This window comes from Camelus dromedarius, unplaced genomic scaffold (assembly GCF_036321535.1).
Source record: "Camelus dromedarius isolate mCamDro1 unplaced genomic scaffold, mCamDro1.pat HAP1_SCAFFOLD_45, whole genome shotgun sequence".
NCBI classification, from domain to species: Eukaryota; Metazoa; Chordata; class Mammalia; order Artiodactyla; family Camelidae; genus Camelus; species Camelus dromedarius.
In genome coordinates, this window is record NW_026989855.1 from 291,546 (window position 1) to 312,400 (window position 20,855).

Sequence of the window (20,855 nt, forward strand, 5' to 3'; positions counted from 1 at the left end):
CATCCCTGAAAATTCTAATTTGCTTTGCACACAATCCTTTATGCATTAAACTCTTGTCTTTTTTGTTATTAATCTAGTTAGCACAATGACTGATTCAAGTCTTAAATACTCTCTGTAACTTTCCCTGATTTCCAAACTTAAGACATAATTAGTATCTGTATCATCTCTGTACTTGATACATATTTGAATGTATAAGCATTTACAACATTGTATTTATCTAGTTATACATGTGCCTGTCCCCGCAGTTATTGTGGGGACTCTAAGACTTTTGAACCACATTAAATTTCACAGAGCATACTAAATGCTCGAAAGATGTTTGTTGAATATATTTGCAAGAACACTTTTATAAAAAATATTCTGGATTGTCTCAGTCAGGGAAGGCATCCATACAATATGCTCTAATGTATTTCCTTTCACTTCATGACATACCAGAAATTATCAACCAGAGAAAAGAATGCTCTTTTACTTCTCACATGGATGAAAGTAGTAGACAATATCTATCAAAACACCAGAAAAAAGGTGGCATACTGCTACACAAGGGTTATAGACATCACTAACAAACCTTTATATCTTTGCAATGCATAGTAAGAGTCTATAGATTCATAAGACCTGAATAGTAAACCCATCAGAGTAGGTGGGACAAACATCAAACTCTCTCAAGTTACCCAGCGTTGCATAACCCAAAAACTTTAAATGCTGCTTTAAAAAAAAAAAAAAAAAAAACTTCATGACAGTACAATTTAGGGGACTCCTTTCATTAATGAAGTGGAGGTGATACTAGAAGGACTATTATCATTATTCAGTCATCAGCAGAAGTATCAGATATTCCTAATACTGGCCACCTGCCTAAATCATCTTTATTGCTTCATTTCTGATAATCTGATTTTGTTCCAAGAGTTATACTCATATAACTACATTTTTGAGCATTTCGTCTTCCTCTAGTGAACGAATGTATACCTATAGGTCATAGGCTCTACTGAACTGGATCCTGACAAGGGTCAGAAGACTTGACCAATGTCAATATGCCTAAAATGAGAATTATTTTCTCCACATATAAAGCCATCAAAGGAAGCTAAACTGATTTGAAGAGGTGAGAAAAAATCAAAACCAACTGGCATTAACAGTATAAATAACACACTTGATAAGAAATAAATGGACAGAAGCTGCAGCTCTGCAAGCCTGAGTTTCAGTCTCAGTTGGGGGCAACCACAGGACAACTGCAAATTTAATAGGTTCTGAAAATAAGAAGGCAATAGAAAGATTTGATAATCTCTACACACATCCCAAGCTAACCAGGAAACAATGGTAATGAACAGAAAAAACCCAAGAGTGCCAGCGGAAAGTAAAATATGAGGCAGACATAAAATTGAACATTGAATGTGCTCCCAAATCCACACACAGATGGTGGAGACCTCAGGGGCTCAAGGTGCTTTGAGTAAAACATCTGGCCAATCATTGGCTGAGAACTAAGTTATACAGATACAAAGATGATCTGTTTGAACCCCCCCCCCCAAAGAATTAAAACAATAACTGAGCAGAAAAATGAATAGCCAAACATCATGGAGAGGAGATCAGATTCCACATATTAAGTCCAGACAATTACTAATAAATAAACCCTTGGAGTGGGGAAGGTCAGAATCCATAGTTGCAAAGACATATTAACTAAAATGTCCAGTATTCAACAATTATAAAAAAAAAAAAAAGAAAAGAAAGAAACACTCAAAAAACAGGAAAGTGTGACCTATCCTCAGGGAAGAAAAAGTCAATGAAAATTGAATGGACTCAAATTCTAGATTTAGCAGACAAAAAGACCTCAAAATTCTATTATAAATATGCTTAAATATTTAAAATAAATTATACTTAAAGAATTAAAGGAAAATATGACAATTACTCAAAAATAAGAATTATCAAGAGAAATAAAATCTATAAAAAGTAACTAAAAGATTCCAGAGATGAAAAATACAATAATGGAATGAAAAATCCACAAAATAGTCTAGGTAATGTACTTGAGAAGAGAGAAGGGAGAAATAGTGAGGTTGAAAGTAGATCAATAACTATTATCTACTCCTAAGAATGGAACAAATGAATTAAAAAAAAATTAAACATAGCCTCAGAAACCTCTGGGATAATATTAAACAGACTAATATAAATATAATGAGGGTCCTAGACGAAAAGAAGAGAGAGAAAAAAACACAAAACAATTTGGCTGAAAAATTGCCAAATTTGATTTAAAAAACACATTTAAAGATCCAAGAGGTTCAATGAGCCCCAAGTATAATAAAAATTGATTCACACCTAGACACACCATACCCAAAGTGCTGAAAGACAAAGACAAAGAGTTAACCTTGAAACCATAAAATGACAAACACCTTATCATATATAGGAGAACAAAAATAAGATTTATGACTGATGTTCCATCAGAACCAATGGTGACCAGGAGCCAGTGGAAGAATATATTCAAAGTATTGAAAAATAAAATTGTCAATCAAGAAATCTCTATCCAGAAAAACTATCCTTCAAAAAAAATTAAAGTGGTAAAGACATTTCCAGATTTAAAAAGATTATGAGAAATTACTGTTAGAAGACCTGCTCAAAGGAAAAGACACCAGATGTTAATTCCTATCCAAAGATGTAATGAAAAGCAAAGGAGGTGGTAAATGTATTCAAATATACACACACACACACACACACACACATATATATATATATATATATACACAAGTGTATATATATAATATAAAAAAACTATAAAATATTTTTCACATTCCTTTTTAACCCCCTTAAAACCACCTGATTATATAAAATCATAATTTTAAAACTGCATTGCTAGGTTTATAAACTTTATATATGCAATACATATGATGATAAGAGCACAGAGGAGGAGAGATGACATGGAACTATACTGAAACAAAGTTGGTGTACTTAACTGGAAATTATTTAGTATTAATCTGAACAATACTGTGATAAGTTAGGAAGTATACTGCAATCCATAGAGCAGCCACTAAGAAAATAATTTTTAAAATACAGTTTAAAAATTCACAGTGTATTTACAATAGTACAGTAAAAATATTTGTAAAAAATACAAAAGAAGGCAGTAAAGGAGGAACAAAGGAACAACAGAGACACATAAACCATACAATAAACAAATAGCAAAATGGCAAACGTAACTCCAACCACATCAATCATAGCATCAAATGTGAATGGACTACAGACTCCAATCAAATGATAGGCTTGTCAAACTATATTATAAAAAAGCAAGATCAAACTCCATGCTGCCTATAGAAGAAACACTGTATATTAAAACATGCAAACAGATTAAACTAAAATTGACTATAGACCTAAAAGAGCTAAATCATAAAACTTCTAGGGAAAAAATAGAAGAAAATATTTATCTTTTAAGAGGCAAAAATTTCTAAACTATGACAGCAAGAGCCTACTCTAGAAAAGAAAAAAATTGATGAATTAAACTTTATAAACATTTGAAACTATTGTGCTTCAGATATCATTTTAAAAATGAAAATATATTCCATTGACAGGGAGAAAATATTTGCAAATTGCATATCTGATAAAGAGTTTGAATCCAGAATATATAAAGAACTCCAATAATTCAGTAATAAGAAAACAAAGCTTTGAAGTAAAACAATACACAAAAGTTTTGAATAGACAGTTTTCAAAAGATAGTATATGAATATCTAATAAGAACATGAAAAAATGCTCAATATTATTAGTTTTGTAGGGAAGTGAAAATTAAAACAACAAAGAGATGTTTATGGCAGCATTATTCATAACCAAATGGTAGAAACAACCCAAATATCTACCAACTGATGAATAAACAAAATGTGATATATGCATAATGGAATATTATTCAGCAATATAAGAAGGAATGAAGTACTGATACATGCCACATCACTAATGAACCTGAAAAACATGTTATGTGAAAGAAGTCAGCCACAATATACACATATTGTATCATCCTATTTATGTGAAATTTCTAGAAATGGCAATTCTATAGACATATATAGCAGATCAGTAGTTATCTGGGACTGGGGGTAACAGTAGGGGCTGACTGAAAATGGACTTAACAGAACTTTTCAGGTTATAGAAATCTTTAAAACCTGTTGTGCTTATGGTTTCACAAAAATATAAATTTGCCAAAAGTCATTTAACTGTACACACAATGAGTGAATTTTTTAATATGTAGACTAACCTAAAAGAGACCTTTAAAAAATCTCCATAGCAACCCGCTGGGACTGACTAAATGTGAGTAGTAAGTTATCCAACAAGTCAAATGGATCTCTCAGGTGTTACGGATTTAAGTGTGTCCCCTCCAAATTCATATGTTGAGGTCTTAAACTCAAATATGACTCTTTTTAGATGTAGGACCTTTAAACGTTAAATGAGGTGATAAGGATGGGGCCCTAATCCAGTAAGATTAGTGGCCTTATAAGAAGAGGGAGAGACATCTGAGACAGGCACACAGAAAAAAGACCATGTAAGGACATAGCAAGAAGGCCAGTGGTCTGCAAGTCAAGGACAGAGGCTTCAAGAGAAGCCAGCTCTGTCAGCACCATGATGTTGAACTTCCATCCTCCAAAGCTGTGAGAAAATAAATTTCTATTGTTCAACCACCCAGCCTGTGGTAGTTGTCATGGCAGAACTGGCAGACCAATACACCAGGAAATGCCTGTGTCCACATACGATACTGCAGATCAGGTGGACAGGACACTCCACATGCTGTGTCACTACACAGCCTTCCCTCCTTATTTAGCCACGACCTCATAAAAAGAAAATGAAAAGCCAAATTCACTGAGATTAAAGTTTGATGGAGGTTTGAAATAAAAATTAACTCTTTGTAGAGAAACAGTAAGTTCATGGACTGAGATCTGTACCAGCAACATAAATGCACAGTGTGATCACATTTTTATTATATAAAAAAGAAGACAAATTGCCAGACACCTTCCCCTCATGTTTATGATGGCCCTAGGAGATCTTTACAAGACCTGGCTACCTATTCTAGTTGACCTCTAGTCAGTAGCCTCATGTCACTCTGAAACAAAATGGCCAGTATTTTTATCTTCATCTCTTGGTTTTAGTATATATTTTCAAAATGTTTATAATAAGAATGTGCTAAATTTCTCTTTTAGAAGTTATTTAAAATAAAGCTTTTTAACATGTTATCTCCTATACTTCTGCATTCTTTTACCATCAGAATTTCTTATGCCCTAGTATCCTCTATTATCTACTACCTTTTATTAATCCTCCTTAATCTCTTTTCTGCATAATCAAAATCTTATTGTTAGAGTGCTTGTTCATATGAAAAAAAATTTTAGGAGAAAATCGTTATATGCTTCCCATTTAATAACACAAAGCTGTATCTTGAGAAAATAGCAGAAAATCCAGTGTTGTCTGCTTGTGGGGGACAAAGCTGTGCCTTGAGGAGGAGGCGGCCCAGGATATAGTTACAGTTTGCCACCAATTAGTCAGGGAGCCTGAAATAATTCATATCCTATCTCAGACCATAGTTTCTTCAGATGCATAGACTATTTCAGGTTTTAAGGTTTTTATCTAGGGCTCCACAGTGAAAATGGACTTGTCTTCATTGTTGAGTTTTCTATTATTTTAGTTGCAAAAAATAAACTAAAAAGTTCTATTTACATGTTGAGAAAACACTGGAAAACCTTCAAAGTTCAAAAATCTAAGAAGATTTGGGAATAGATAACATAGAACCAAATGTATTATCTTTCTTGAGATATGCCACTCCATTGCTATTAGTTAGCTTCCTTTTGAGATTTAAATAAATATCAAGTAAAGGTTTTCATGTTTACATGGTCCTCAGCCTTTAAGATCAGTCTATACAGGCAGTCTGAAGTTGCTTCATTCTCCCAAAGGAAGATTTTCAGACAAAAAATCATGTCCTCAGTCACAATTTCTTTGTTACCATAGTGATAAGAAGAAAAAAATGAAAAAAAAAAAAAAGCTAAAAATACCTGAACACATACAGTTTTAGAAATTTGACCTACCTGGTATCATACACTGAAAAAGTTAATCAATTGTATTAAGTATATATGCGTTAGATGAAATATTCTACTGGATGAAAAAATGTGTAGGTTGCACATCTGGAGCTATTATCCACAATCAAGGAAGTCAGTATGAATGAAGATGACTGACAATCAAAAATGTGTAAAATCAGAGTCTCTTAAAAAATGGTATATACCAACAGCAAGCAGAAAACATTAATTTAGCTCCATTTCCCATAAATTTTCTGGTTTCTTTCAACTACTTTAGAATATTTCCATTTTAAATGAAAGCTTCTTATGAACCACTAGAATTTTTTAACTGGATTGAGCAACATAATTGGATATATATTTTAAATTATGTTAGAGTGACTTCTTTCTATAAAGGAAAGCTTCTCAATTTTAGGCATTATAATAAAAATAGTATGTTTTTAAACTAGGTTTTCTTTTGAAAATTCTAGTTTTAATAAGAAATTCAATAGAGTGAATTATTTACATAAAAACCTACTATATTGCACGGCATTATCTAGTATGTGAAAGATCAATAAATGGCAGTACTTGCTGTCAAGAATATTTTAATCATCCACCTAATTATGTTTTTGTAGCACTGAACTTTTAAAGTGTCTCCACATAGTAAAATGGAAACAGCACTGAACTTGAAGAGACCAAGGATAAAGTTCCAGCTCTCGTAATGAGCTTAAAAAAGTCTCTTTCTAAGTCTCAGTTCTCTCAGCTGTAAAATGAACATAAATAAGCATATCATCTCCTCTAGCACACAGGTTATTATTATGATAATCAAAAGAGATGATATGGGTGGAAACCAATGGATAACATTCAATACAAAAATCTCTATAAAAATAAATCATTCTATAATTAGGTTCAACATTTAAACATTTTCAAAATAAAAATTATGAAAATCAACTTTCATAATTACTTAAGTATACTTAAGAATTTAAAGAATAATAATAGCAAACACTTACTGAGCACTAACTATGGGCCACATATTTTACACAAGTTATTTCATTTAAATCTCATAACAGTGCAATGACTTAGACAGTATTACCTTCCTTTTATAGATGAGTGAAATAAGGCATAGCAGAGATAAATATCTTGTCCAAAGACACAGCTAATTAAGTGAAGGAGCCAGGAATTAAACCCAGGCAAGCTAATTCTAGAGCCATGCTCTAAACCTAAGCCTTTATGATATATTCCAGAATAATCAGTGGAGGAAAATATTACTATGAACTATTAATTTGAACAAAAAATTATATTTTAAATTAATAACACTAATCAGTATAAGTTTCTGAAATCTCAGGTGATTTCTATTTTGTCACATTCAATTTTTAAAATTTTATTATTAATTATAAAGAAAAATAAAGAATTTAAATGTACAACAGTAAACACTTTGTAGAACACCCTTATGATAGATTATTACTAAGTCATAAATAATGTTGTAAAAGATATTTATGCCTTGGAAATTTATGAGTACTGTTAAGCAAAAAAAAAAAAGTAGATTTTCAAACTACAGAAAACCTCAATTTTCATAAAATTGTTACATGCACAGAAAAAAACTGGGAACAATAAACATTAAATATTAATAATTGCTATTTATTAGTAATTTTATATATTTCTATATTCCCAAATTTTATATAATAAATATTAAATGTTTTTTCATCAAAAAAAGTTGCTTAAACAAACAACCTAGTCATGACCACTGAAGCACAAAGTGATTTGAATGCTTCTCTAGTCTGTGAACAAATATTTATCGAGAGTCTGGAAAACCTGTCTAAGTACTAGTGATTTGGCAGTGGCAAAGCAAAGTCCATATACAGGCAAAGAATTAGGTCAGTTTACATTAAGAACTAACAAAGGATGAGAATGTCAACCTATAATGAAGCCTCAACCTTGTCACCCTGACATTAATCATACCTTCCTATCGGCATGTGGGCCATTTTCCTCTATTAAAAAAAAGTCCTGAAATCTTTTGTTTTGTTTGTTTACCTTTTCTTCTCAATTAAATTGTGGATACATCATCCACCATCTCTAAACACAGCAGCAAGCCACAGCACCAGTGTGGACATAAAAAGAAATGCTGAGAAGAATCTTAACGGGTTAAGGAAAATTCATTGAGATTTCCCATAACTTTGGTGACAATTTCCACCCACTTAGTAGTTTTTAGAGAAGAGAGAAACGTTGCTCCATTTAATTTATTACATATTCCCATACACTACAATATTATCCTTTCACTTATTGTTCAGAAAATAATCAATTTTCAAACTGAATATCTATTGTATTGAAATAATTTATGTTTACACATTTAAACTTAACTATGTTCTTCAGTACCAAATCTAACCATTCAGGAGAAATCATTTTAGTACCAGTATTTCAAATATGATGATTTAAAATATATTCAGGCTAAACTTAGTGTATGAAAAATACATCAAGAATTTAAAACTTAAAAATCATCTCTGCCACCCCTCTTAAAATAACTTTATTGTATTCACTTCTTTTAACCTGTTCTTTAAGTCTCTTCTTTCATATATATTAAAATCGGGTTTTAAAAATTTGAAAAAAGGGATTTATAAGACAAGCTTACTGAAAGTAAAAGGAAGGAAGGAAAGAACAAGGGAGGAAAACAGGGAGGAAATAAAGAAGGAAGGCAAAAGCAAAAGAAGAAAAGAAATGAGAAAACACTCGCCTCTGTGGACCAGGTCCCAAACCTCATCAATTTGCTGCTGGGTTGGGAAATGACCACAGTCATTGAAGAATTTAAGGAGCTCACTTCTTCCTAATCCTCGCCAGTCTTCCCTTTTAGCAAACATTGTTTCAGAGACTACAAGGAGAAAAAAGATAAAATAAAATATTTTCTTTGTAAGTAATACATCAAGTACACACCCCACCTGAAATTGTCATCTCAATTTGGAGAAGATTTAACTCTAGTTTTATTTTGATGTCTGGTGGTAAGCCTCACGATGAAAGCAGCACTATCTCAGCCTCCTGGGGAAGGTTAGAAGGAAGTGGGCATGCTCCTCCCTCCCACATTCCACAGGAGTGAAATTTGGACTTGCTTCCCTAAAGAGAACACTGGCATCCTCTGGCCTGGTTTACATGACAGTTGTCCATAGACTCTGCACCCATCAATGCTCCAACCACATCATAAGCCATGGCTTCAGTGTCAGGGTTTCTGGGGGCCTGAGTTCTGTTGACCCATTTCAGCATTCATTTTTTTAGTTTCCCTAATTTTTCCATCTCTTTTTGACTTCTACTCACATTCTAACTAATTGAATTGGTGATTCCATTTTGGATCACTTATTCTTCTCCTGATTTCGCCCTTACTATATCTGCATTTTGCTCATTGACTTCATGTATTCCTAGTTCAAGGTCCTTTGCCACTCCTGGCTCAAGGTTTCCCCAGAAAACCATTCAGGTGGGCCTTCCCTCACCTATCTCCCATACTTGGCATTAAACAGTGGTTAGATAATGACCAAAAGAATTGACATATATGTTTTGAGTGTAGCTATCCATAAACATTTTTTTTCCCAAAAGATGGTATTTACTCGCCATTCTGAAGTATATGGATAAGCCCCATGAAGCTGATTGTTAATCAGCATTGGCAAAAGGGCAGGGTCTGCCTCAGTACAGGGTTAGTTCTGAAATATGGGCTCCCAATGACAAAGGGCATCAGAGTGGTTTCGAACAGAAGTTAAAGTATCATCCCGGCAATCAACCAATGGACTTCAATTTTCTATCCATTCATTCACTCATTCAGTGGAAGTGGACAGTCATGAGACATCAACAAGTTCAAGAAATATTTAGTGATGGCCTGAATATGAGTAGCTATTCAAGATTCTGAAGCACAGTAGAAAATAAACATAAATTTTTATTTAGCATACCTATGACTTTTTCTCTTTTCAAATAAGCAAATTAGAGCAGTTGCTATTGATGTCCCCTTCCATATTGCCTTACATTTCTGTGCATGCTGACCTGACTTTCAAGTGCCCGCACCTGCATTTCATTGCCTAAAGGCTCCCTCTGGCTGCAGGACTCCACTCTGTCCACCAGCACAGCCAGAAGTGCCAGGAATTTAAGGCTCCCAGTGGAGCAGCCCTTAACAACTGACTGGGGAAGCTGGTGGCTAAAGACCCAGCACTTGAGGCAAGATGGCCACACTACTCCCTACAGGGATAAAGCTCAGGTTGCCCACGTGGTAATCTGCTTTTCCCCCCCATCCCTTCCCTGTCTCACTTCTCCATTCTACTAACAGTATTTCCTGGGACTAACTCCTAAATAAGATAGTTGTACTCTCCCTCACTTTTCAATGGATTTTTAAGTAAAAGGAGTCCCAGCAGCTTCCTAATGAAAGAAGGGTTTTCTCTTTCTCTGCCTCTCTCATTTGTTTTCTCTTTCTCCCTTCTTCTTCCAGTCTTTTCATCTCCCAAACACTTTGCTCCTTCTTCTTTTTCCTCTGGAAATCAGGCTATTGGATGGGGTGAACTGATTGAGTTCCATGACTTATATAGAATCTCTCTCTCTCTGACTTCTTCCTTCCTCAAGCACTAGCTACAGAAAAAGAGGCATTCTAACTCAAAGAATTCTGGTTATTTGTTGTATATACTCTGCAACATATTTTAGAATAACTAATAAACTTAATAAAAACTGTCCTTTCAAAAAATACTTTTGAGCCCTTCTGATAGACCAGGCATTTGCTAATAGCAGGTGCATATTAATGATCATAACAGACACAGTTCTTGACTTCATGGAACCTACAGTCCACTGCAAAGTAAACATTTTATAGCTAGCTGAAACTACCAAAAAATGTAGCACTTTGGTATTACAAGGCAATAAATGACTGATTTCAATCAAATTAATTTATTTGCATCATTTTGTTGTTGTTGCTTTAAAGAAAATTTATGAATAGTTTTAAATTTAAAATGAAATTGAGAAGGAGGTACCAGAAATTTCCCATATATCTCCTCACCACACTCAAGCATAGCCACCCCACAACCCCATTATCAGTATCACTCTCCAGGGTAATGCATTTGCTACCAAGGATAAACCTATATTGACACATCATAATCACTAAAGGCAATAGTTCACCTTACAGTTCACTCTTGGTGTTGTACATTCTATGAGTCTAGACAAATACATAATAACATTTATCCATCATTGCAGTATTGTATGAAATAGTTTTGCTGTCCTAAAACTCCTCTCTGTGCATGCCAATTCATCCTTCCCACCCACCTCATCCCACCCCTGGCAATCACTGAATTTTTATTTTCTCCACAGTTTTGCCTTTTCCAGAATGTTAGATAGATGGAATCATAAAGTATAAAGCCTTTTCAGATTGGCTTTTTCCACTTAATAATATGCATTTAAGTTTCCTCCATGTCTTTTTATGGCTTCAAATCTCATTTATTCTTAGAGTTAAATAATATTTCATTGTCTGGATTTACCACAGTTTATTTATCAATTCATCTATTAAAGGATATTTTGATTGCATTCAAGCCTTGGTAATTAACTAAAAGCTGCTATAGATATCATATGCAGGTTTTGTTTGGGTATAAATCTCATGTGGGTAAATACCAACAAGCATGATTGGTGGATTGTATAGTAAGAGTATGTTTAGTTTTGTAAGAATCCACCAAACTGTGTTTCAAAATGGCCATCATTTGGCATTCCCTCAACAATGAATGATAGTTCGTATGGCTCCACATTGTCTTCAGTGTTTGGTGTTGTTGGTGCTCTGGATTTTGGCCATCCAAATAGGTGTGTAGCAGTATCTCTTTGTTGTTTTAATTTGCATTTCCCTGACAACAAATGACATGGAGCATCATTCCCTACACTTACTTGTGATCTATCATCTTTGGTGAGTGTCGAGATCTTTGGCCCATATTTTAATCAAGTTGTTTGTTTTCTTACTGTTGAGTGTTAAGAATTCCTTGTATATTTTGGATAATAGTCCTTTATCGGATATGTCTTCTGAAAATATTTTCTCTCATTATGTGGCTTGTCTTCTTATTCTCTTGATATTGTCTTTCACAGATTAAAAGCTTTAAAATTTTACTGTAGTCTAGGTTATTAATTATTTCTTTAATGAATCCTGTCTTTGGTGTTGTATCTAAAAAGGCATCATCTAGGTTTTCTCCTACGTTACCTTCTAGGAGTTTGATAGTTTTGCGTTTACACTTATTCTGTGATTCATGTTGAGTTAATTTTTGTGAAATGTATAAAGTCTGTGTTTAAGTTAATTGTTTTACATGTGAATGCCCAACTGTTCTAGCACCATTTGTTAAAAAGACTATCTTTGCTCTATTGCATTGCCTTGGCTCCTTTGTCAAAGACCGGTTGACTATATCTACAGGGGTCTGTTTCTGAACTCCCTATTTTGTTCCACGACATATTTGTATATTCTTTTGCCAATACTACACTGTCTTAATAATTGTAGCTTTATAGTAAGTCTTGAAGTCAGGTAGCATCAGTACTCCAACTCTGTTGTTCTTTTTCAGTATTGTGTTGGCTATTCTGGTCTTTTGCCTCTTCATATAAACTTTAGAATCATTTTGTTGATATCCACAAAATAACTTGCTAAATTTTGAAGGGATTGCATTAAATCTATACATCAAGTAGGAAGAACTGACATCTTTACAATAATGAGTCTTCCTGTCCATCAACACATAATATCTATCCATTTATTTAGTTCTTTGATTTTGCTAATCAAGGTCTCATAATTTTTCACATAGAGATCATGTACATATTCTGATACCTTCATACATGAGTATTTTATATTGGGGGGGCTAATGTAAATGTTAGTGTGTTTTTAATTTCAAAGTCCACTTGTTCATCCTTGGTATATAGGAAATCAATTAACATTTATATATTATCTTTGTATCCTGCAACCTTGATATAAATAGCTTATTATGTCCCAACAGTTTTTTGTCCATTCTTTCAGATTTTCTACATGGACAATCATGTAATCTGCAAACAAAGATAATTTTATTTCTTCCTTCCCAATCTGTATGCCTTTATTTCCTCTTCTTCCTTTACTGTGTTAGCAAGAATTTCCAGCATGATGTTGAAAAGGAGTGGTGACAGGATATCCTTGCCTTGTATCTGATCTTAGAGGAAAAGCTTCAGGTTACTCACAATTAAGTATGATGCTAGCGGCAGGTTTTTTAAGATAATCTTCCTCGAGTTGTGGAAGTACCTCTCTATTTCTTGTTTACTGAGAGTTTTATTATGAATGGGTGTTGGAGTTTGTCAATTGCTTTTTCTGCACTTAGTGATATGAACATGTGATTTTTCATTTTTAGCCTATTGATGTGATAGCTTATATTAATTGATTTTTGAAAACTGAAACAGCCTTGCAAACCTGGGATAAATCCCACTTGGTTATGGCATACAACTCTTTTTATGTTTTTTAGGATTCAATTTGCTACTATTTTATAGAGTATTTTTGTTTTGATATTCATGAGAGATACTGGTTTGTAGTTTTCCTATATTGTCTTCACTTAATTTTGGTATTAAGGTAATGATAGCCACATAGAATGAGTTAAGAAGTATTCCCTCTGTATCTATACATTGGAAAAAGATGGTAGAAAATTTGTATAATTTCTTCCTTAATGTTTGATAGAATTCACCAGTGAACCCATCTGGGCCCGGTGCTTTCTATTTTGGAAGGTTATTAATTTTGGATTCAATTTTATTAATAGATATAGACCGATTCACATTGTCTATTTCTTCTTGAGAGAGTTTTAGAAGATTCTGTCTTTCAAGGAATTGGTCCATTGTATCTAAGTTAACAAATATGTGAGCATAAAAAGTTGTGCATAGATGTGTTTATCATCATTTTAATATCCATAGGATCTTTAGCAATGTCCCCTTTTTCATTTCTGATATTAATAATTTGTGCCCTCTCTCTTTTCTTCTTAGTCAGTTTGGCTAAGGCTTATCAATTTTATTGATCTTTTCAAAAGACCACATGTTGGACTCATTGATTTTTCTCTATTGATTTCCTGTTTTCAATTTCATCGATTTCTGCTCTAATTCTTATTCTTTCTTTTCACTTATTTTGGATTAACTTTTTCTTCTTTATCAAGTTTCTTCAAGTGAAAACTTAGATTATTGATTTTAGATCTATCTTTCTTCCTTTCTAATATATACATTCAGTGCTATAAATTTCCCTCTAAACACTGCTTTTTCTGCATCCCACAAATTTTGATAAGTTGTATATTCATTTTCATTTAGTTCAAAATGTTTTCAGTTTCTTTTTAGATGTCTTCTGTGACTCACGTGTTATTTAGAAATCTGTTGTTTAACCCCTATGTATTTTGGGATTTTCCAGTTATCTTTCTGTTACTGATTTCCTGTTTAACTTCACTGTGGTTTTAGAGTAGACATTGTATGGTGTCCAATATTTTAAATTTGTTAAGGTGTATTTATGGCTCAGAGTATGGCCTATCTTGGTAAATGTTGCTTGTGACATTAAGAAAAATATGTATTCTACTGCTGTTGGATAAAGAAATTTAGAGAGGTCAGTTATATCCAGTTGACTGATGATACTGTTGAGGTCAACTGTGTGTACTACTCTGCTTCCTTGACCTGTCTATTTCTTATAATGGAGCATTGAAGTCTCCAACTGTGATAGTGGATTCATCTGTTTCTCCTTGCAGGTCCATCAGTTTTTGCTTCACATAGTTTGATGCTATGTTAGGCACATACACAACTAGAACTGCTAATGTCTTCTTGGAGAACTGACCCCTTTATCATTATGTAATGCACTTCTTCATCCTTGATAATTTTCCTTAATTTGAAGTCTGCTCTGTCTGAAATTAATACAGATACTCTTGCTTTCATTTGATTAGTATTAACATGATGCATTTTTCTCCATCCATTTAATTTTAATCTACGTATGTCTTTATATTTAAAATGGTTTTCATGTAGACAACATATAATTGGATTGTGTCTTTTGATCTACTCTGACAATGTCTATCTTTTAATTGGTGCCTTTATATCATTTAACATTCAAACTGATTACTGATACAGCTGGATTCATATCTACTATATCCAATAGTGTTTTTGGTTGTTACCCTTGTTCTTTGTTTTTGTTTTTATCTTCTATTTATTTTCTGCTTTTTGTAGTTTTACTTGAGCATTTTATATGATTTAATTTTCACTTATTTCATAGCATATCTATTATAATTTTTTTTTAAATACTTGCCTTAGAGTTCACAGTACATGTTTACAGCTAATCTAAATCCACTTTCAAATAACACTATCTTACTTCATGGGTAATGCAAATACTTTACAATAACAAAATAATCCTAATTTCTGCCTCTCATCCCTTGTGTAATTGTTGTCATTACTTCACTTATTTATAAGCATACATATATTAGCATATATAATTATACATAAGCTATATATGTATATTATAATTGAGCATATTGTTGGTATTATTTTGAATAAATTGTTATCTGTAAATCACTTAGCAATAAGAAAAATAAATATTTTATTTATTCTTATTTCTTCTCTTATATTTTATGTCTTCTGTGCTTTTCTTTACTTCATATAGTCTGAGTTTCTGACCTATATTATTTACTCTAAAATACTCTCTCTAAAAAACTTCCTTTAGCAGTTTTTTGCAAGGCAGATCTACCGGCAACAAATTGCTTCAATTTCTATTTGTCTGAGAAAGCCTTCACTTTTGAAGGATAATTTTTGCAAGGTACAGAATTACAGGTTGGTGGTCTGTTTCTCAATACTTTAACTATTTCATGCCATTCTTCATTCCTGTACAGCTTTGGATAAGTCAAATGTAATTCTTATTTTTTTTTCTCTACGAGCAAGGTGTTTTTTTCAGAATTTTTTTATCTTTAATTTTCTGTAATTTGATGATATGCCTAGGTGTAGTTTTTTGGAATTTATTCTGCTTGGTGTTCTCTGGACTTCCTAGATCTTTGGTTTGGTGTCTGACGTTAATTTGGGGGAAATTCTCAGTCATTATTGTTATAAATATTTCTTCTGCTCCTTTCTTTCTTCTCCCTCTGGTATTCCCATTATACATAAGTTACTCTTTCTGTAATTGCCCTACCATCCTTGGACGTTTTGTTCTTTTTTTTCTTTTTTTTTTTTTTAGTCTTTGATCTCTTTGATTTTCAGTGTTCAAGGATTCCATTGATATATTTTCTAACTCAGAGAATCTTTCCTCAGCCATGTCCAATCTACTAATAAGCCCATCAAAGGCATTCTTCATTTCTGTTACAGTGTTTTTATATCATTAGCATTTCTTTTTGGTTCTTTCTTAGGGTTTCCATCTCTCTGCCTACATTATTTGTTCTTGTATGCTGTCTATTTTATCCACAATTAGCATAGCAATCATAGTTGTTTTAAATCCTCAGTCTGATAATTCCAACATCACTGCCATGTCTGTTCTGATGTTTGCTTTGTCTTTATAAACTGTGTTTTTGAATACATTGTAATTTTTCCTTGACAGCCAGACATGATATACTAGGTAAAAGGAACTGGTATAAAAAAGCCTTTAGTAATATGGTGATAAGGTGTTGGGGGAGAGAGTGTTCTAAAGCCTTATGATTAAGTCTTAGTCTCTAAGTGAGCTTATGTCTCTGAACTGTGAACTTCACAAGCATTTTTGGTTTTTTCTCTCCTCAGGTGGGAGAAGTTGGTCAGAGTGGACTGGAGTTGAGTTTTTCTCTTTCCCAGGTTCATTAGGCTCTGATAATACCTAGCAGGTTAAGCTCTGGTTAATCATTTTCTCCTGAAGGCAAGCCTTGTTAAGAATGGAGTGCTCTGGCATATTTCAAAATGGTTCATTTTCTCATATTTATTGTGGGAATCTGGTTGAGCTCCTGGTTGTCAATATCACAGTATTATGGAGGCCCCACTATGACCTGGTCCCCTTTGAATGTTTAACTCTCAGAGTTGTCCACATTGAGCCTCCAGCAATTCATCATTTACAGTTCATTTTTCCTACCCCAGGACCGTTCTCCCATCAGTTCCTGCTCCTGAGTCTCTGCTCTGGTAACCTGTATTTCCCTGTATTTGCATGCCTATGTCTCCAATCTTGACAGCAGCATTTTGTCCTGTGTTCTTCCCTCTCTTATAGAGTCAAGAAGAGCTGCTGATTTTTTAGTCTGTTTAGCTTTTCTACTGTTAAGATGGAGTAGTGACTTCCAAGCTCCTTACATGTGGAAGCAGAAACCAGAATCCTTTACTTATTTTTTCATAAAATAACTGGCTGTAATAGCCATCCTAATCTTAAGCAATACTAAATTCATTGAATATAATAAAAATCAAGATCTCTGAAAGTTAAGATACAAATTAGGAAACTTGTTCTGTGCATAGAATTTCAACACTAATAAGCAACATGTAATGGATATCTGTTGTTTAGTTGGTTGAGTGTCCATTAATATTCTTTTATTATCAATATGCAGTTTTCCTTCAGGAAGCTACCCATCCCCTTAATGGATATAGCTTCTCTGCAACTCTCAAGCAAATTCTGTCCTCCCATGGCAAAGTGCTGGACACATATCTCAACCTAAACCAATCAGGTGCTCTCTCAGAATTTGAATTTAAAGCTTAATAACAAAGTGATATATATAGTGATATCAGTTTATCTAGCACTCAGAAGTAAACAGAGATTGCCCCTTTTTTTTTTGCTCTCTAGATCTCTGGAGCAGCTCTGGTTCATGTTCTAATGGAAATCTGATTCTTTAGCTATCTTTCTTCTATCTTTCCTTTAAATTTCTTTCTTTTTTTTTTTTTTTTTTTTTTTTTTTTTTTTTTTTTTTTTTTTTTTTGCTTTGGTCAGCCAGAATGATTTTTCTGTTGCTTATAAGCACAAGATCTTTTATAAATTAATCAAAATAAAAAATATGTCAGCTTAAGATGCAACGAGATTCAGCAAGAAAAATCTGGTCTACTTTTGGTGTCCATAGGTAATTATTTGTAAATTATATATAAATTTCCAGCGGTTAAATTAATTCCAAACCTAAAATCAAACCAGAAATGACAGCATCACTTACATTTTTTTCTGTCCATCCATTCCTCTAGCTCTGCAAGGTTTATAATTTGTCTTGTCCTCCAAAGACCAAGTCGATATTTAACACAGTAGATTAGTCTGCAATACTTGTTTATAACTGCTCTCAAATCTGGTCCATGATACAAAGCCTATAAAACAGTAGTATGGTCAGCTGAACTCCATATATAATTCTCCTATGTAAATTTAATCTAATTTTGCACCTTTCATTTCATCAATCTCACCCAGTTTCTTAGATTACGGATGTATTTATTTATGTTTCTAAGCTAGGCTGGTTAAATACATGCATTATAGAGTGGGATAATCTCCCTAAAGTTCAGAGAGTTTCAATGTTGAGTTGCTCTGTCATCACATACTCATACTTCCTGTAGAGTAGAGGTTTCAATAATAAACTTTTATAGAAGCTTCCTAAGTTGGTATCCAGATTTCTATAATATGTAGCCCACTTAGCCAGAAAAAAAAAAATCTGGTAAGGCATTATTCTGTAATGGATGATTCTTGCCTAAGCTATCCACTCTGAGAGCTCAAATACTTGTGTTTTCTTTTGAAAATAGTATATGTATGTCTTTTACCTATTTTCAACTGAATTTTTTTCACATTTTACTTCCTGATTTCTAGAACCTGAATATTAAAGAAATTAACCCTTTTCAGCATATGCGCAAATTTTATCAGTTTACTTTTCATCTGTGACTATATTTTTTCTGTGTATGCATTTTCTACATTCTACTACAGTAGACTTTTAAAAATTAAAGTATAAAAAATTCATCTATTGCAGGCTTGTTTTCTTTTCTAAATAGCCAGTTCCATTTTATTTATCAATTTAATTATTTTTACATTTTACATTTTCTAGCTCATTAATTTCTCTACTCATCTTTTTTAATTCCTTTAGATTTATTTTCCCTCCTTGACTTCTTAAAGATTTAAATTATCTACTTTCATTTTGCTAGGAATGTAGTTAAGTTTATGAATTTTCCTCTGAGTCAGCTTTCCTTTCATGTGTTTTACATACCATTATACAAGTAAGAAAAAAAAAAAAACTGAAGCATAAAATCTTTAAATAACTTTCCCAAGGTCCTATAGTTAGTAAGTTGCAGAATTGGTTGTGAAATCAAAACAAGGACACTCCAGAACCCACACTTTTAACTACACACTATATTCCTCTTAATTTACTTGCATTTTATATTTTTCACACATTCTGTAAATTTTTGTTTTGGTTTATTCCCTAGTATATTTATTTTTTATAACACTTACGAGTGTTCTTGCTCTTGACATTTATTTTCTGTTTTGTATGATTCTTTAAAGGTTGTTTCTGTCATTTTATTTTTCTTTGTCTTTGCTTAATTTCATGGTTCTTCTCTGAAATTTTAAAATGTAATGTTTCAGTCTATATTTCTTAATTTATTGATATTATCAATGAAATAATATTTCTTATTTTGCCTGAATGAAAAAATAAATTAGCACAATTTCACTACTTCCCTCTTCTCCTTTATCCCTCCATCTGAATTCCATCAGAATCAGGCAGATTCTGAATGTTTGCTAATGTCTTTCAATATTCAATAAAAGTTTATAATGTGTATTTTTAATCTGCCTTTTGTCCAGTAGACTCTTGTTATTTTGTTTTTTTTTTAAATAATGGATTGTTCACACTTTTGGAGCATTCCCCACTGTATGAAACTTAGTAGGAGGCAGAACTCACCTCCTACAATTTGAAGCCACAAATCAGATGCTTATGACCCAAGCCTCCTCTGTTGCTAGGATGCAGACATGTGACAAAGCTTCATCCATTATCCACACCAGCATCAGGCTTTGACTTGAAACTAATAATGCTTTTAAAAGTGAAACAGTGGGAAATCTATTTGTGTGGCAGAGTAACCATGGAGCAAGAATCCACTTTTCAAGGGTAGCATTTGTGAAGGCAGTAATATCCAGGATTCAGCATCTGCATCAGACTCTGTGCAGGATTTGGTTAGAGTCCTGGGCACTATCTAGGCTAGCCTTCATCATTCCCTTCATGCTTCTGAGCTTAGTTCTTCAGACCTCTGCCCAATATTCTACTCAGTGCCTTTCTGCTTAAATCTGTCAGTAGGTTTCTTTTGCTTATAACTAAGAATCAAACACTGTTTTAATTGTATCCTTAGAATATGAGCCAAAAGATTCCACCTTAGAATGCTGCTTAGTGGAATGATGACATTTGCTAAGAGAGCAAGGACACTAGGCAGCGACCAAACCCAATTTGAGTGTTTTCCCAACAAATTTACTAAATCCTTTTTTGTGGACACACCTTATGAAGAACACTTCTCAGATCCGAGGCATTCGGAAAGTGACCTAGGAGTTTTCCATGGTTAAGAAGTTGGGTGAGAGAAAATTGCAATGGTCCCTCTTTGTGGTTACTACAGCATGCCTCTCCACCAGTCTTCCATATGGAAATATGCCTCAGTTGTGATGGTATGTACATCTCTGTATGTAAGTTTTCCCCCATATTTCTAAATGTTTCTCAAGATAGAATTAAATCCAAAAAAAATGTACAGATTGATATTTACAACAGCAATATTAGAATAAAAGACTCATAAATTACTGATTATAATTTTCCAATTCATGTTGACTTAAAGGAAAAATGTATCATACTTACACATCAGGATTTAAACTTTTTTTTCCAATATGCATTTCAAGTTTGCTTTTTATTTGGTATGGTCATATCTTTCTTTTTTAAATAATGAATGATTGCTTGTTTGGAGAAGTCCACTACTATATGATACTTAGTGGGACTTAATTTCTTTGATTACTAGCAA

General features: G+C 33.1%; 1 protein-coding gene across 1 annotated transcript in view; it reads right to left on the minus strand.

Annotated features, from left to right (window-relative positions):
* Nucleotides 1-20,855, minus strand: part of LOC135320962 (IQ domain-containing protein M-like) — a 213,249-nt gene that overhangs the window by 148,327 nt on the left and 44,067 nt on the right. The window contains 2 exon segments of the mRNA XM_064484195.1: nt 8,713-8,847; nt 18,053-18,197. Of these exon segments, the coding sequence (XP_064340265.1) occupies nt 8,713-8,847; nt 18,053-18,197 (280 nt within the window).